Genomic DNA, 17,704 nt, shown 5'->3' on the forward strand with positions numbered 1-17,704 from the left:
TGTGTGGGGTGTGGGAGACACGGGCATGTGAGGGATGTGGGAGACACGGGCATGTGTGGGGTGTAGGAGACACGGGCATGTGTGGGATGTGGGAGGCACGGGCATGTGTGGGGTGTGGGAGACACGGGCATGTGTGGGGTGTGGGAGACACGGGCATGTGAGGGGTGTGGGAGACACGGGCATGTGAGGGGTGTGGGAGACACGGGCATGTGTGGGGTGTGGGAGGCACGGGCCTGTGTGGGGTGTGGGAGACACGGGCATGTGTGGGGTGTGGGAGACACGGGCATGTGAGGGATGTGGGAGACACGGGCATGTGTGGGGTGTGGGAGACACGGGCATGTGTGGGGTGTGGGAGACACGGGCATGTGAGGGGTGTGGGAGACACGGGCATGTGTGGGGTGTGGGAGACACGGGCATGTGTGGGATGTGGGAGACACGGGCATGTGTGGGATGTGGGAGACACGGGCATGTGTGGGGTGTGGGAGGCACGGGCATGTGTGGGGTGTGGGAGGCACGGGCATGTGTGGGGTGTGGGAGACATGGGCATGTGAGGGGTGTGGGAGACACGGGCATGTGTGGGGTGTGGGAGACACGGGCATGTGTGGGGTGTGGGAGACACGGGCATGTGAGGGGTGTGGGAGACACGGGCATGTGTGGGGTGTAGGAGACACGGGCATGTGTGGGATGTGGGAGACACGGGCATGTGAGGGGTGTGGGAGGCACGGGCATGTGTGGGGTGTGGGAGGCACGGGCATGTGTGGGGTGTGGGAGACACGGGCATGTGTGGGGTGTGGGAGGCACGGGCATGTGTGGGGTGTGGGAGGCACGGGCATGTGTGGGGTGTGGGAGACACGGGCATGTGAGGGGTGTGGGAGGCACGGGCATGTGTGGGGTGTGGGAGACACGGGCATGTGAGGGATGTGGGAGACACGGGCATGTGTGGGGTGTAGGAGACACGGGCATGTGTGGGATGTGGGAGGCACGGGCATGTGTGGGGTGTGGGAGACACGGGCATGTGTGGGGTGTGGGAGACACGGGCATGTGAGGGGTGTGGGAGACACGGGCATGTGTGGGGTGTGGGAGGCACGGGCCTGTGTGGGGTGTGGGAGGCACGGGCCTGTGTGGGGTGTGGGAGACACGGGCATGTGTGGGGTGTGGGAGACACGGGCATGTGAGGGATGTGGGAGACACGGGCATGTGTGGGGTGTGGGAGACACGGGCATGTGTGGGGTGTGGGAGACACGGGCATGTGAGGGGTGTGGGAGACACGGGCATGTGTGGGGTGTGGGAGACACGGGCATGTGTGGGATGTGGGAGACACGGGCATGTGTGGGATGTGGGAGACACGGGCATGTGTGGGGTGTGGGAGGCACGGGCATGTGTGGGGTGTGGGAGACACGGGCATGTGAGGGGTGTGGGAGACACGGGCATGTGTGGGGTGTGGGAGACACGGGCATGTGTGGGGTGTGGGAGACACGGGCATGTGAGGGGTGTGGGAGACACGGGCATGTGTGGGGTGTAGGAGACACGGGCATGTGTGGGATGTGGGAGACACGGGCATGTGAGGGGTGTGGGAGGCACGGGCATGTGTGGGGTGTGGGAGGCACGGGCATGTGTGGGGTGTGGGAGACACGGGCATGTGTGGGGTGTGGGAGGCACGGGCATGTGTGGGGTGTGGGAGGCACGGGCATGTGTGGGGTGTGGGAGACACGGGCATGTGAGGGGTGTGGGAGGCACGGGCATGTGTGGGGTGTGGGAGACACGGGCATGTGTGGGGTGTGGGAGGCACGGGCATGTGTGGGGTGTGGGAGGCACGGGCATGTGTGGGGTGTGGGAGACACGGGCATGTGTGGGGTGTGGGAGACACGGGCATGTGTGGGGTGTGGGAGACACGGGCATGTGTGGGGTGTGGGAGGCACGGGCCTGTGAGGGGTGTGGGAGACACGGGCCTGTGAGGGGTGTGGGAGACACGGGCATGTGAGGGGTGTGGGAGACACGGGCATGTGTGGGGTGTAGGAGACACGGGCATGTGTGGGGTGTGGGAGACACGGGCATGTGAGGGGTGTGGGAGACACGGGCATGTGAGGGGTGTGGGAGACACGGGCATGTGTGGGGTGTAGGAGACACGGGCATGTGAGGGGTGTGGGAGACACGGGCATGTGTGGGGTGTGGGAGACATGGGCATGTGTGGGGTGTGGGAGGCACGGGCCTGTGTGGGGTGTGGGAGACACGGGCATGTGAGGGGTGTGGGAGGCACGGGCATGTGTGGGGTGTGGGAGACACGGGCATGTGTGGGGTGTGGGAGACACGGGCATGTGTGGGGTGTAGTCAATGTATTGCAGAAAAATAGGCAGAGGCAATTTGCAACAGCCTTTGCAGTGCAACAGTTAGTCTCTAATATGAATAACTGTGTTTTAGAGGAGTTGTATATGATTTATTTGGACTTTTTATTTATCCAAACTTTAACTGAACCAACAACCAATATTATTGGTTGAAGTAGATATGTAGGGAAGTAGATGTGTGTGAGAGAAGTTCAATTGTGTGGTTAATAACCACATTAAAATAAAATTATTAATAGTAAATGCCTTGTATTTACTGTATTGTTAATTGATCACTAAATATTTAATGAAACTTTAATTACAGAGGGAATTGGAAGAACTTGGGGAAGCTGAGAATCGGTCCCGTGTTGAGAAATTCCTGAAGACAGAAACAGCCGTTTCATCAGCTTCACAGGCTGCTCAAGGTGAGAAGGGTATCTCAGTTGGTTTGTTGAATACAGTACCACCTGTCATGTGAGATATCTTGAGAAGTGCAGTGTGCGGGTTAAACTGCATATGCCAATCTTTCGACCTTTTTGAAAGTCTATCTAGATCGTTTTGAAGTGTTTTTGAGTCTTCAGAATTTATTTCCCACTCAAACAGAAAATTTATAAGTTAAATTCTTCAGCTCATGCCTATAGTATATGGCATGATTCAGCAGCATCTGCTCCTACTTCTTCTGTAACTCGCTCTTTCTTCCACATTAATAGCACAGCCCATCCTCTTAACATTTCAAAATGTCAAGAAACCGTCATACTGAAGTGCCTTTATCCTAACCTACCAGAGGACCCAAAACAGAAAACTGGACACTGTCAATTTCACAAGGCGCTTTCATTTTCTGGAACGACTATTTCTGGGGGAGCCCCTTTGGCTCCCCGAAGCTAACCATCTTCTTGAGGTTATCTTGAGATGATTTCGGGGCTTTAGTGTCCCCGCGGCCCGGTCCTCGACCAGGCCTCCACCCCCAGGAAGCAGCCCGTGACAGCTGACTAACACCCAGGTACCTATTTTACTGCTAGGTAACAGGGGCATAGGGTGAAAGAAACTCTGCCCATTGTTTCTCGCCGGCGCCTGGGATCGAACCCAGGATCACAAGTCCAGCGTGCTGTCCGCTCGGCCGACCGGCTCCCTACCATGCTGATATGGATATATTATACTTTGGCATCAATGTGAATGGAGTTCTAAGCCTACTGGGGACCACGAGCCAGAACTTGGCCCTCTCAGAGAGGCATGAGGAGCAATGGCCTATAGAAATGAACATGTGTTATGGATCACATCGACCGGGTCAGGCACCCAGAAAGGTAAGCATCCCCAAAGAAACCCCTGTTTTGATTGAAACTACTAAAATACTACTGAAAGTCAAAAGAGTGGACAGAACTTTGTTTTGGAAAACAACCAAACAAGCATGACATCTCCCACATGTTGCGCCGCCGTCTGCGCAGCTCCCCCCTCCCCGAGAGCAGGAAGGGGGAGCCCCAGACCCCTAACGCCGGTTACCCACACTTCAGTTCTTCGGCTGATGTGGATGGCAACAGTCGTGTGACTCTGGCTCCTGACTCCTGTCCTTTGCTCTGTGCCTGGTGGTCTGGTGCAAGTCTTCTCTGATGGTGCACGTGCCTGCACCTAGGGTCACCTACTGCCCTTGGGGCTTGTGGCCACCTTCTAGAGGTCATCTTGGGATCATCTTCTGCTTGGTCTTTTGCTGCTCGGTGATCGACCACCCTTAGTGTGCTGGGGGTGTTTTCTGCACCCTTGTTTGCCTTTGGGAAGGGGTAGGTTACACTGATAGGAGTGCGGGGTACTGCACAGCTAGTTATCCCCTATTATAGTGGCCGGCTTTGTTCCGCCTGGGTACGTTGTCCTCTTGTGGGGGTTTCTCTCTTGTTTTTGTTTTCCTACCTGGTGGGGGTCTGCCTTTGGTTGGTTGCCCCTATATATATTTAGGATTGCGAACAAGCCTGAATGGTCCCCAGGACTATATGCGAATGAAAACTCACACCCCAGAAGTGACTCGAACCCATACTCCCAGAAGCAACGCAACTGGTAACTACAGGGCGCCTTAATCCGCTTGACCATCACGGCCGTCAAAAGGAAGTGATGGATTATATACATCTCTGTTTCTTGGTGGTATTCCCTGCTAGGCCCCTGTGAGTGGGCACATCTCGGGGGTTCAGCTTTTAGAAGTTTGGTTGGTAGACTTGTGCGCCGGTTCGCAGTATCCTGCCTCGGCTTCCATTAGCAATACCAGTCTTAAGGGCCTTGGGAAACCCATCGGGAGTGCAAGGGGTCCGATGTAGCTACCGCTGGGTCCCCTCTTGCCTTGTGCGCGTTTGAGAGTTGCTCTGTCCCCTTGTCTCATTGTGCCTCATCGTTTTTGCCTCCACCATGCTGCCTGATGGGTTGGTGACACCTTTGATCCGGAGTCCTGCGAGTTTTGTTGCTTGTTAGTGGCTCAGTTCACCCAGTCCACTGATGACTATTCGGATGCAGGCAGCTCGGGCGTTGCATGCTAGTTGTAGGTTGCTGCAACACACTAGGTTGATTGCTTACCCAGAAGCCCTAAGGCTTCTGGGTAAGCAATCAGGTTTTTGGTTATGGGGACCCTGATTTGGGGTGTTGGGCGCTTCGGCCTTAGTTCAGTCTACTCGTTCTTCCCCTGCTCTGATGCATTCTGGGCCTCCCTCTCTGAGGGTCCTCCTTCTGGTCCTCCCTCTGAAGCGCCTGAGGGCTTTGGTGTCGGGGCAGGGTTTAGCTGGTTTTGAGACTTGGGCAGTCTCGGGGAATGCCCCTTCCGGGTTGGCGACGGAGATATTAAAGTTGGTTCCTCCAGCCATGGCGTCAGGGTCTGGCTAGAGGGGCCTCCTTCCTTTCTGCCTTTCCGGCTGCCCCGGCTCTTTCTTTTGAGGCCGGGGCTTTGGAGGACGACTCGGCCCCGGGTCCTGGTGTAGAGGTTCCCGGGGTTGACTTAGGGGTCCTTGGGCCCCCCCAAGTCAGCTTGAGGTTTTTCTACCCTCGGAGCGGGGCTTGCTGTTACCAGGCATGGGGTTTTCTCTTTGCGTATGCTCTCTTGAAGTTCTCTGCGCCGATCCTACAGGATTTTTTGCTTCGCGTGACGGCAGGTGGTGCTCGCTTCCTCCTTGGAATTTGCTTGGACCCTGGCTCTTAGGTTTCGTCGCCTTTTAGTCCCTTGCTGTTTGCAGATTCTGCAGTTGGGCAGTATCTGCAGGCAGCTTCTTCTAATTGCTGTCTGATGTCATACTTGTTGGTTCTCCGGGGGGGGGGGTGGGGGGGGGGGGTGGGGGGGGGTAGCTCCTGGGAGCCGAAGGGGCTTCCCCCAGAAAACCTGCATTGAATGTAATGAAATGCTATTTTCTGGGTGTGACCCGGAGACTCCCCGGCATCCCTCCCTCCCTCTAGTCAGCGTTTTTTTGTGCATTTTGACATCCAGCCTCAGAACTGAGGTGTGGGTAGCCGGTGTGATGGATCTGGGGCTCCCCCCTCCCCCTCTTGGAGAGGGGGGACCTGTGAAGACGGCGGCATGTCATGTGGTGATGTCATGCTTGTTTGCTCTTTTTCATTTGGGAAGTTCTGTTCACTCGTTTGACTTTCAGTGGTAGTTTCAACCAGACTAGGGGTTTGTTTTGGAATGCTTACCTTTCTGGGTACGTGACCCGGTCGATGGCAGATAGGGTCAGTGAACGATATGGAATGATCTGAAGTGAATGATACGGAAGAAAATGCAGAATAAAACCAGTGAAGAGCAGGGGTGCCATAGGCACAATCAGAAAACACTGTATAAACATCAGAGATCCACGGTTGTTCATCCTCCCAGCCCTCTAAGAATTATTGCTGGAACAACCGTGGACATCTTTAAAAAAAAATAGTTTTCTCCAAGGAGTGCCGGACCAATCGGGCTGTAGTGGGTATGTGGGCCTGTGGACCGATCCAAGCAACAGCTTGGTGGACCAAACTCTCACAGGTCAAACCTGGCCTCGGGCCAGGGTTGGGGGGGGTAGTAGAACTCCCAGAACCCCATCAAGCAGTCAAGCAGACATAGAATGCTCCTTAACCACACGTGTATTTCTTTAGGCCATTGCTCCTTGTGCCTCTCTGAGAGAGTCAGGTTCTGGCTTGTGGTCCCCGGTAGGTCTAGGGCTCCATTCTCATTGCTGCCAAAGTCTAATATATCCATATCAGGTCTACTAGAAGGACAGATTTAATAGCAACAGGCCTATCATATTAACATAATTTGTTTTTGGGCAGGTCCAAGTTCAAGTAGCAGAAGCAGTGGATCTTCAGTGTCCAACATGGTTGCTGGGCGAGATAAGAAGCTACCGAGTTTCTGGATTCCTTCACTCACGCCAGGAAATAAGGAATCTAAACTTCAGAAACCTGTAAGGATTTTAATACACTTTGAGCAGAATTTTAACTCTGCCCAGTTCTGTAATGCAGGTAGACAGGTTGGCCATATTCATGTCAGTTATCAGTTTGGTCATATTCATGTCAGTTATGGTTCTCCTTCCTTGAGTAAGCTTGAATTAGTCATGCCTAGTAAAAAAAAATATTATTAAACAGTATTTGTTTCTGTGGGGGGAGCCCCATCGGCTCCCTGGAGCTATTGCACTGATATACGCTGTATTAGTGTGGGGCTTCAGTCAATGGAGTTCTGCCTACTCAACGGCTGTTGCCTGGTGTTGGCTGGCTGCTCCTCCTTCGGGGGGTTCGGGGCTGGCAGGGCAGGCCAATTTTCCTGCGCACTATCGAGTCATCTTGGAGTGGGTACTCTTGGGTGTTGTCGAAATGACAACGTCCCTCAGGTAGGTTCCGCGCCTGTTCCCAGTTCCGGAATGGGGCTGTGCGAATCTGCGGTTCATTCTGGACTTGTCCCGTCCCAACTCCTGGGTCTTGCCCCTCCTTTCAGATGACTACTTTTACCCAGGTCCAGTTCCTTTTGGAGCTGGGTGCTTGGGTGGTGTCCCTGGACCTCCAGGATGCGTATTGGCACATCCAATGACAATGATCAACCTTGTTGTTGTTGTTGTTATAGATTCAGCTACTCGGAACAAGTTCCAAGTAACCCGGGTCTCGCAAGAGACCCGGGTTATGCCTCTGCAATGGATCCGTCCTCGTTTGAGTTCGGTTCTTCCCGTTTTTAGGTGCGTTTGGAGGTTCTGGAGTCTTCCTGGCTGGCAGACTGCCCTTTCTTTTCGCTGGGGGCGTGGCGTGGGTTCTGTCGGACTCGCACGCTTGATTGGTGGGAAACTTCTACTTTTATGCAGGTTTACCTGGGGGAGGCGAGTTTGAGCACCTTAATGCGTGCCTGTTCGCTCCCGTGCTTTCTCGGGATGTTGGCCTTTTCCAGCTTCATGTGCAGGTTCCTTTTCTTTCGGCTTCGTTGGTTGCGGAGGAATTGCGCGCCCGTGGGCATTTGGCTTCGGTCTTAAGTTTCTTTGCCCTTCTCGAGCTTTTAGTCATTTAAGTTTAAATTTGCTCTAACTTCTTCCAAAACTATGTTTGAGTTTATTTTCCTCTTCCATGGCTTTGCAATTTGTTTCCAGTTGATTCTTGTCCTTGCACAAGTCTTTCACTAACCCCTCAAGACCTAAAACTTTGCTACTCAAGTGCTCATTACTTTCTTTCAATTTGGTGATTATTTCTACATGATAGTTCACTATAATATCTAATTTTGTCAATTTGTTGTGTAGACTGCTTATATCAATGCTTTCTTCATTAAAACCCCTAAAATCTAACTCTGTTTTGTTTTCCTTCTTGCTGGTGGCCATCTTGAATGTTGTTGTCTGCTCTGTAAACACTAGGGTCACTTTTGCTCATCCAATTTTACACTTCACTTAGCACATTTGTATTATCTCTTTCCAAAGCACAACACTTTTATGTTCCTTGGGACACCACTCACTATCATCAACCTGTACTACAATACTTAGGAATTGTGAAATATCCTGGAGCTCCTCTGATGCAGGTGCTGACACTAGGGGTGTAACCTTTTGAAGTGTCTATCTGTGTCTATCCTCTTAATCTATTTCCCTCAGCCTGTTATAAATTATGATTATATCATCTCTGGTCATGTTCTCTCAGTGTAGTTAGGTTGAGATGTTTGTCTTGATAGCCCGACTTCCTTATCTCTGCTACATTTCACGTATCAAATCTTTGGATTTGCTAAAAAAAGTTTTTGCTTCACAAGATTGGGGATTCCATGCTGGTGCTGCATATTCTAGGACTGGTTTGATGTATTTTGTGTATAATGCTTTGAATATACAGAGGCTGTCCCACTTTCTGTAATCCTTGTTTTATAAGCCTGTCTAGTTAGTCTGGGTGTAGGAGCCCCACCTGAAGCATGCATAATCACCTCTGAGAAGTTTGCCATTTTTTCTGGACTAACTGGACCTACACCCAGACTAACTAGACAGGCTTATAAAACAAGGATTACAGAAAGTGGGACAGCCTCTGTATATTCAAAGCATTATACACAAAATACATCAAACCAATCCTAGAATATGCAGCACCAGCATGGAATCCCCAGTCTTGTGAAGCAAAAACTTTTTTTTAGCAAATCCAAAGATTTGATACGTGAAATGTAGCAGAGATAAGGAAGTCGGGCTATCAAGACAAACATCTCAACCTAACTACACTGAGAGAACATGACCAGAGATGATATAATCATAATTTATAACAGGCTGAGGGAAATAGATGAAGAGGATAGACACAGATAGACACTTCAAAAGGTTACACCCCTAGTGTCAGCACCTGCATCAGAGGAGCTCCAGGATATTTCACAATTCCTAAGTATTGCCTCAGAGGCATGACTGATGCATAGATTATTGACGTGGTCTTCTTTGTTCCATACCTTTCTCATTAATTTTGCATGTTCTGCAAAAAAAAAAAAAAAAAAAGAAAAAAAAAATGGCAAGATTGTTTCTCCTCATGTATTTATTCACACACATCAGGAACAGTAAGAGTCCATGTAGAGAGTCTGGTGGGACTCAACTTACCACTCCCCTCTGGTTGATACCTGGTTGATGGGGTTCTGGGAGTTCTTCTACTCCCCAAGCCCGGCCCGAGGCCAGGCTTGACTTGTGAGAGTTTGGTCCACCAGGCTGTTGCTTGGAGCAGCCCGCAGGCCCACATACCCACCACAGCCCGGCTGGTCCGGCACTCCTTGGAGGAATAAATCTAGTTTCCTCTTGAAAATGTCCACGGTTGTTCCGGCAATATTTCTTATGCTTGCTGGGAGGACGTTCAACAACCGTGGACCTCTGATGTTTATACAGTGTTCTCTGATTGTGCCTATGGCACCTCTGCTCTTCACTGGTTCTATTCTACATTTTCTTCCATGTCGTTTACTCCAGTACGTTGTTATTTTACTGTGTAGATTTGGTACTTGGCCCTCCAGTATCTTCCAGGTGTATATTATTTGATATCTCTCTCGTCTTCTTTCTAGTGAGTACATTTGGAGGGCTTTGAGACGATCCCAATAATTTAGGTGCTTTATTGCGTCTATGCGTGCCGTATATGTTCTCTGTATTCCCTCTATTTCAGCAATCTCTCCTGCTCTGAAGGGGGAAGTGAGTACTGAGCAGTACTCAAGACGGGACAACACAAGTGACTTGAAGAGTACAACCATTGTGATGGGATCCCTGGATTTGAAAGTTCTCGTAATCCATCCTATCATTTTTCTGGCTGTCGCAATATTTGCTTGGTTATGCTCCTTAAACGTTAGGTCGTCAGACATTATTATTCCCAAATCCTTTACATGCTGTTTTCCTACTATGGGTACATTTGATTGTGTTTTGTACTCTGTATTATGTTTAAGGTCCTCATTTTTACCGTACCTGAGTACCTGGAATTTATCACTGTTAAACATCATGTTATTTTCTGATGCCCAGTCGAAAACTTTATTAATATCAGCTTGAAGTTTTTCAATGTCCTCAGCCGAGGTAATTTTCAATTACCTCTTTTTCCTCTGCGCTGACATCTTTCTTCTTAACATTACCCTCTGCTTCCTGTTTGTCTGGTACTCGCACACCAAGTCTAGTAAACAAATCTACAAGGGCTGTGACGAGGATTCGAACCTCCTTTTGACCATGTCGTAGCTCAGTCGATTGAGGCAGAGTCTGGGATGCTCTCGGATGCAGGTTCGAATCCTCATCACGGCCCTTGTGGATTTGTTCATTTGTTGCATCACGCAATTGTGATTTCTGTGTGTAACCAAGTCTAGTACCTTCACAGCTATTCCAGTACACTTTTCCATCTTGCATTTGTCATTTATGGCAGACGGTGATATTTTTGTATTGGAAATCTAAGAAGACTCGATCCACCCATCCTTATCTCGCCTGCCTTGGTGACCCTCTAGTAGAACTTTGATCTCTGTTAAGTATGACTTGCTTTTTATGAACTCATGCTCTCTCTCGATTATCAACTTCAGATGTTGTCCACATCTGGAGACGTTCTCTCCAGATGTTCTGTGATCCACTTTCTGATTATTGTTACTAGTATAGTTTGCTAGGGCTGCAGGTCAGTGGTACTGGGATGCAATTTAGTCTCCCATCACATTTTTCTGGAGGGAATCCTCCAGTGGCTCCCTTAGGCTATCTTGCTGAGATTGCACCTTACTAAAAGGTCACATCGGTCACATAAGTTGTGTTTGGCCTACCAGGTGCCCTTCACAGAGGCACAGGGAGCAAGGTACAATCCACCACCCCAACAGAGAAGTACTACAGAATGTTAGTGAAGCTTTACAGACAATTGTAGAGTTCACAGAAAATGAAGCTTCTGCTTCCAAACAATTCCATAAACGATCTTCACAGAACAAGTGATTTGTTTTAATTGAAACTCATTAGTTTCAAATAGCCCCACAAGGTGGCCTGGCTTCAGCCCTCAGCTTCCCTGATCCACTTGTTCCTATTGCTATTGCTGCTGAAGGACCATGTATAGCTGTAATGTTGTGGTCCAATAGATCATGGGCAAGCCTCACTATTCAAGCCAAGTGCAGGCCATCCTTAGACACTGTTGTCCTACTGGGAGGGGAGGAGTCACTTTCTTTGTGAATTGTTCCTGTATTTTAGCAATGACTTCTCATGCATTTTTTTTTTTTTTTTTTTTTTTTTTGCTGGTAGTGTTTTTTTGCTTGGCTCTTGTTGCATTTTCTGGCTGCATGAGCTCAGGATTTTCTACCCAGAGTGTCCATCAGTGCTTCCCCTGCAAAGAGTTACCTTCTCTAGTGTGTCTGGGAGTTTGCCCGAGAGGCCTGGCCTCAGGGATGGAGAGCCTTCCTTGGGCTAATCACAGGTCTTTGGTTTGTCTGTTTGGGCCCCCTTGGCTGGGGCATTCTTTGGTTGTATTGGGGTTCACTGGGCTTTTCATGCTTGTTTATATGGCACGCTGTGGTCGCCCATTGCAAGTCTCAAGGACAAAGGCTTATCTTTTTGGCTGTTGTTGGTAACTGTTCTTCCAGAGACTGGCCCAGTGCCTGGGGTGTCTGCTTGGTTAACCACCTTCAGGTCCTGGAAATTCCCTTTGGGTCTCTACCGTGTTCTGTTATGGATCGGCCATTGAGGGGTGTTTATCATCTTTGCTGCCTGCACGCTTTAGTGGCAGGAAGTTTCAAACATTTCGGGGGGAGGGGGGGAAGCCCTTTGTGGCTCCTTTAAGCTACTGTATCTCAATTAGATGGCTCCCAACTACTAGGTCATATCATCTGCAGAGTACTTTAGGCCTAACGGGGATCAGAGCTAGAACCTGGCCCTCCTCAAAGAGGGCCAGGTTCATCCTCTCTCTGTGCCTCCTCAAAGAGGCACAGAGAGAGGATGAAATCTATTACACCACCGGGCAAGGCATCCAGAAAGTCAGCAAACTAAACCAGAAACTGCTGTATTCAAAGGAGATCTTGCAACCTGCCTAATGAACTCTCCCATCAATGTAAACAAATGATTAAATCTTTAACTAGTAAGCGCTTGTTCACCCCATCTTCCATATTTGTTTCGGGGTGGGGAACGAGCCCAGCCCTTCCAAGACCTCAGCTACTGTAGTTCTTCAGACCTCCGAGAGTTCCTCAAGACCTCAGTTCTTATGCTGAAGCAGTTGCAAACACTTGACTGCACTAGGGTTGCTTAACATTTACAGCGTGCCAAAGCCAGCCTTCACAGTCATAGCCCAGGCTGTGTTGGCTGTGATTTTTTTGGGTGTAGTAACACTTTGTTTGGTGTAGGACATCCAGGCATAACCAGCCTGGACCAACCAGGACATAACCGACCATAACAGGCATGTCCAGCCAATAATGTGGCTACCACCACCAGGCAGTCCGGTCCAGCCTCTCGGCCAGCTCAAGTCAGTCCTGGACCTTGTGAACAAACCCATGATGAACCATCAAACCTGTAGGGAGGGTGTCAGGGAGCCACCATGACTCCTTCAGAAAAAGGCATTTCATTACATTTAACACTGGGTTTCTAAAGGGAGCCCCATGGTGGCTCGCTGAAGCTAACTAACCATAGAGAACAAGAAAGAACTTGCCAGGAAGGAGGAAAGGCAACAAACCACTAAGATAAAGATGAGAACCCAGTGGCTAATAGATACAGGTAGTGCGTATGATTTTAATTATGCAGTGGCATGTGTAACTATAAATTTGTCCACACAATTATATTAGCACTTTTGAAATTCATTAAAGTCAAATTTATGGTCTCGGTAGCACAGTTGGATTCGTTCTCGACTCATAATTGACAATTCTGGGTTTGAATCCCATGCGGGACTGACATCAACAAGTGATCCGTACAGTGAACCACAAATACAACACAATACATCAGACAATGGAGAGGTGTGGCGAGTGTTCGGGAGTACTGGGAAAACGTAATGTAGGCGTAACGTGCTGCATCTGTAACAAAAGATTTCACCTGGGCTGTACAGAAGTATCTCCAGGATGCACAAAAAGGCAAGGAATTTACTGGGTTTACAAAGATGACAGATTAATGTTAGAGAACATAACTAATCTGATGAAAAACATTCCTGAGTCACAGAGATTATCATTCACAGAAAAGCTACCAGTGATATATGCGGACTGGGAAAAGTCAACATTGGATAACGACCAAAACTCAGGAACAGATAGTTTAGAGAACCGCAGCAGTAGTGTGGAGGAAGAGGGTATTGTGGTACAAAATAACAGCAATATTGCAGAGCCAGGTAATATAAACGATGAGAGCAACAGTGAGACAGAGTGCATAGTTGAAGGAATTGGGACGAAAAACGGAGATGGCTCCAATAAAGAGGTAGACAAGACAGACAGAGATACAAATACCTTAAAAAACGCAAAACCGGAACACATTTGCAAATTCTACGCTAAAGGAATATGCAAATATGGAAAATTAGGAGCAAAATGCCATTTTCTGCATCCTCGAAAATACAGGAACATGTTGGAGAGGGGTACATGCCGTTTTGGAACAGGGTGTAGATACTTCCACCCTAAATTATGTCAATTTTCAATTAGGGACAAAAAATGCTACAATCTTCAGTGTCAGGAATTCCACGTGAGAGGTACACTGCGTTATAGATGGGAAGATCAATATGACACTACTGGAAATTTTTTAGAGGAAGGCAGAAACAGAGTAGTAAATATTAGAGAGAGGAACAGTCAGATGGAACCACTACAGGATTACAGAGGGGAAGGGAGATACCCACAAGACTGGAATACAAACTATCAACAAGCACACAGGTACTACACCAGACAACACCCGTCCTACTACCATAACTGGAGGAATCACTTCCAAAACAACACACCCTGGACGCAAACACAGTGGCCTCCTTACCAGAGCCTCAGATATTAACACCAAGTAAGGCATTCAGCACTTCCACTAACACGATAACATCATTTATATTTGCCAACATCCAGGGTATAAAAACACGCAAATCCAACAAAGTTGACTTTATTGACGGTCTCCTTCATGAGGCAAATGCAGTGTTTGCAGCCCTAACAGAAACCCACACAAAGGACTACCATGATGGTGAAATATGGATCTCAGAGTACAATCTTTTCAGATGTGATAGGAAACACCGGCTTCAGGGTGGGGTCAGCCTCTACATGAAAGACACACTCATCTGTACTGAGCTGCTAAACACCTCAAATGATATGGTGGAAGTGCTGATAATCAAAATAGAGATTCTAAATGTAGTTATTGTCCTTGTATATAAGTCACCGGAGGCAAACCCTCAGCAGTTTAAAGACCAACTAATGAAAATAGAACACTGCTTGGAAAACCTCACTAATCCAGCTCCGAACATCATCCTGCTTGGGGACTTTAACCTACGGCACCTGAAATGGAAGCACCTGGCTAATACAGTAATATCAGAAAGAATACCAGGAAGTAGCCTAAATGAACAGGCACATGCAAATGACCTGCTACGGATGTGCGACAGGTTTGCCTTAAACCAGCAAATAGTAGAACCAACTAGGAAGGAGAACACGCTGGACCTCATTTTCACTAATAATGATGAATTGATCAGGAACATAATGATTACAAATACCTGTTACTCAGATCACAACTTAATTGAAGTTATGACAACCATGGGGAGTAGACCTTCAAAACCAGTCCAGATTACCGGTGGAGAAGATTTCAGCAAATTCAACTTCAATAATAAACAGATAAACTGGGAGCAAATAAACCAGGACTTCACAGAAATAAACTGGGAAGAACAGCTAGAAAATGCAAACCTGAACCAGTGCCTGGAAAAAATAAGCTCAGTAGCACTAGAAATATGTTCAAACCGCATACCCCTAAGAAAAAAGAGAAAGAGATGCAGATTGGAACGGGAACGTCGTTCCCTATATAGGCGAAGAAAACGAATCGCGGAACAACTTGAGAGTCGCACCTTATCTCAAGAACGGTGAAGAAGGTTAGGTAGAGAAATAAAAACAATTGAACTCAAGCTACAAGAATCATACAAAACCCAGGAGAGGCAAAGAGAGCAAAAGGCCATCAGTGAAATAGAGAGAAATCCGAAATATTTTTTCTCCTATGCAAAATCAAGATCAAAAACCACATCTAGTATCAGGCCCCTGCGAAAGGGAGGTTATCTTGAGACGATTTCGGGGCTTTTTAGTGTCCCCGCGGGCCGGTCCTCGACCAGGCCTCCACCCCCAGGAAGCAGCCCGTGACAGCTGACTAACACCCAGGTACCTATTTTTACTGCTAGGTAACAAGGGCATAGGGTGAAAGAAACTGCCCATTGTTTCTCGCCGGCGCCTGGGATCGAACCCAGGACCACAGGATCACAAGTCCAGTGTGCTGTCCGCTCGGCCGACGGCTCCCTGATGGGAGATGGAACTTTTCACCGATGACAACAAAGAAATGAGCGAGCTACTGAGGAAGCAGTACGACTCTGTTTTCAGTGAGCCATTAAACGCAATAAAGATTGATAACCCAAATGAATTTTTCATGGATATGATACCAACATCAAATCATATATCAGATGTCACCCTATAACCACTAGATTTTGAAGAAGCCATAAACAGTATGCCTATGCACTCTGCACCAGGCCCGGATTCTTGGAACTCCATATTCATCAAGAACTGTAAAAAACCACTATCGCAGGCCCTCCACATTCTGTGGAGACAAAGCCTAGATACTGGCGTTATTCCTGATATACTAAAAACAGCAGAGATAGCACCACTTCATAAAGGAGGAAATAAGGCAGAGGCAAAAAATTACATACCGATAGCACTAACATCGCACATTATAAAAATTTTTGAGAGAGTGCTAAGAAGTAAGATCACAAAATACATGGAATCACAGCATCTCCATAACCCCGGACTCACGGTTTCAGAACAGGGCGCTCTTGCCTGTCGCAGTTGCTGGACCACTATGATATGGCATTAGATGCTATGGAAGACAAACAAAACGCTGATGTAATTTACACAGATTTCGCAAAAGCTTTTGATAAATGTGATCATGGCGTTATTGCACATAAAATGCGTTCAAAAGGAATTACCGGAAAAATAGGCAGATGGATCTACAATTTCCTGACCAACAGAACCCAATGTGTAATAGTCAACAAAATAAAATCCAGCCCATCAACCGTGAAGAGCTCAGTCCCCCAGGGTACTGTGCTTGCTCCAGTACTTTTTCTCAGCCTCATATCGGACATAGACAAGAACACAACCTATAGCACTGTATCATCCTTTGCAGATGACACTAGGATCTTCATGAGAGTAGGCAACATAGAGGACACGGCAAACCTCCAATCAGATGTAGATCAGGTCTTTCTATGGGCTACAGAAAATAATATGGTGTTTAACGAAGATAAGTTCCAGCTCATGCGCTATGGAAAAAATGAAAATATAAAAACGGAAACCACGTACAAAACTCAGGCAAATCATGACATAGATCGAAAAGGCAATGTAAAGGATCTGGGTGTACTCATGTCAGAAGACTTTACCTTTAAAGAACACAATAAAGTAGCCGTCACAACTGCAAGAAAAATGACAGGTTGGATAACAAGAACTTTTCACACTAGAGATGCTATATCGATGATGACACTTTTCAAAACGCTTGTGCTCTCTAGAGTGGAGTACTGCTGCACAATGACAGCCCCTTTCAAAGCTGGAGAAATTGCCGACCTGGAGAGCGTGCAGAGATCCTATACTGCTAGAATTCACTCAGTAAAACGCCTAAGCTATTGGGACCGACTAAAGAGCCTAAATCTGTACTCCCTTGAGCGCAGGCGGGAGAGATATATAATAATTTACACGTGGAAAATGTTAGAGGGGCTGGTCCCAAACCTGCACACAGAAATAACATCACATGAGACCAGAAGACATGGTAGGATGTGCAGAATACCCCCGTTGAAAAGCAGAGGTGCAACAGGTACTCTGAGAGAGAACTCTATCAACATCAGAGGCCCGAGACTGTTCAACACGCTTCCACTACACATAAGGGGCATAACTGGCCGACCCCTCAGTGTTCAAGAGAGAACTGGATAAACACCTCCAAAGGATACCTGATCAACCAGGCTGTGACTCATACGTCAGGCTGCGAGCAGCCGCGTCCAACAGCCTGGTTGATCAGTCCAGCAACCAGGAGGCCTGGTCGACGACCGGGCCGCGGGGACGCTAAGCCCCGGAAGCACCTCAAGGTAAGGGACGGAAATGGTTGGGCGTGCTTCCTATCACCTCATGCCCCTGTCTACGTACAGTAGCAGTAAATAGGTACCCAGGAGTTAGTCAGCTTGTTGTGGGGTTGCATCCTGGGGAGGGGCTGTAATTCGTCCCCGGGGGAAGACCTTGATACAAGCCTAACGTACAGTATACCTTGACCTTAAGGTTTCCTTGATGTGATTTCAGGGCTTAGCATCCCCATAGCCTGGTCCTCGACCAGACCTCCTGGGTG

The 17,704-nt window shown here is 48.4% G+C and overlaps 1 protein-coding gene across 1 annotated transcript in view; it reads left to right on the forward strand.

Moving 5' to 3' along the window:
- The window catches only part of LOC123761597 (nitric oxide synthase-interacting protein homolog), a 41,079-nt gene that overhangs the window by 9,986 nt on the left and 13,389 nt on the right, over window positions 1-17,704 (forward strand). The window contains exons 4-5 of the mRNA XM_069330749.1: window positions 2,644-2,743; window positions 6,582-6,712. Coding sequence (XP_069186850.1) covers window positions 2,644-2,743; window positions 6,582-6,712 — 231 coding nt within the window. The remainder of the gene's footprint in view (window positions 1-2,643; window positions 2,744-6,581; window positions 6,713-17,704) is intronic.

This window comes from Procambarus clarkii, chromosome 24 (genome assembly GCF_040958095.1).
Source record: "Procambarus clarkii isolate CNS0578487 chromosome 24, FALCON_Pclarkii_2.0, whole genome shotgun sequence".
Lineage (NCBI taxonomy): Eukaryota > Metazoa > Arthropoda > Malacostraca > Decapoda > Cambaridae > Procambarus > Procambarus clarkii.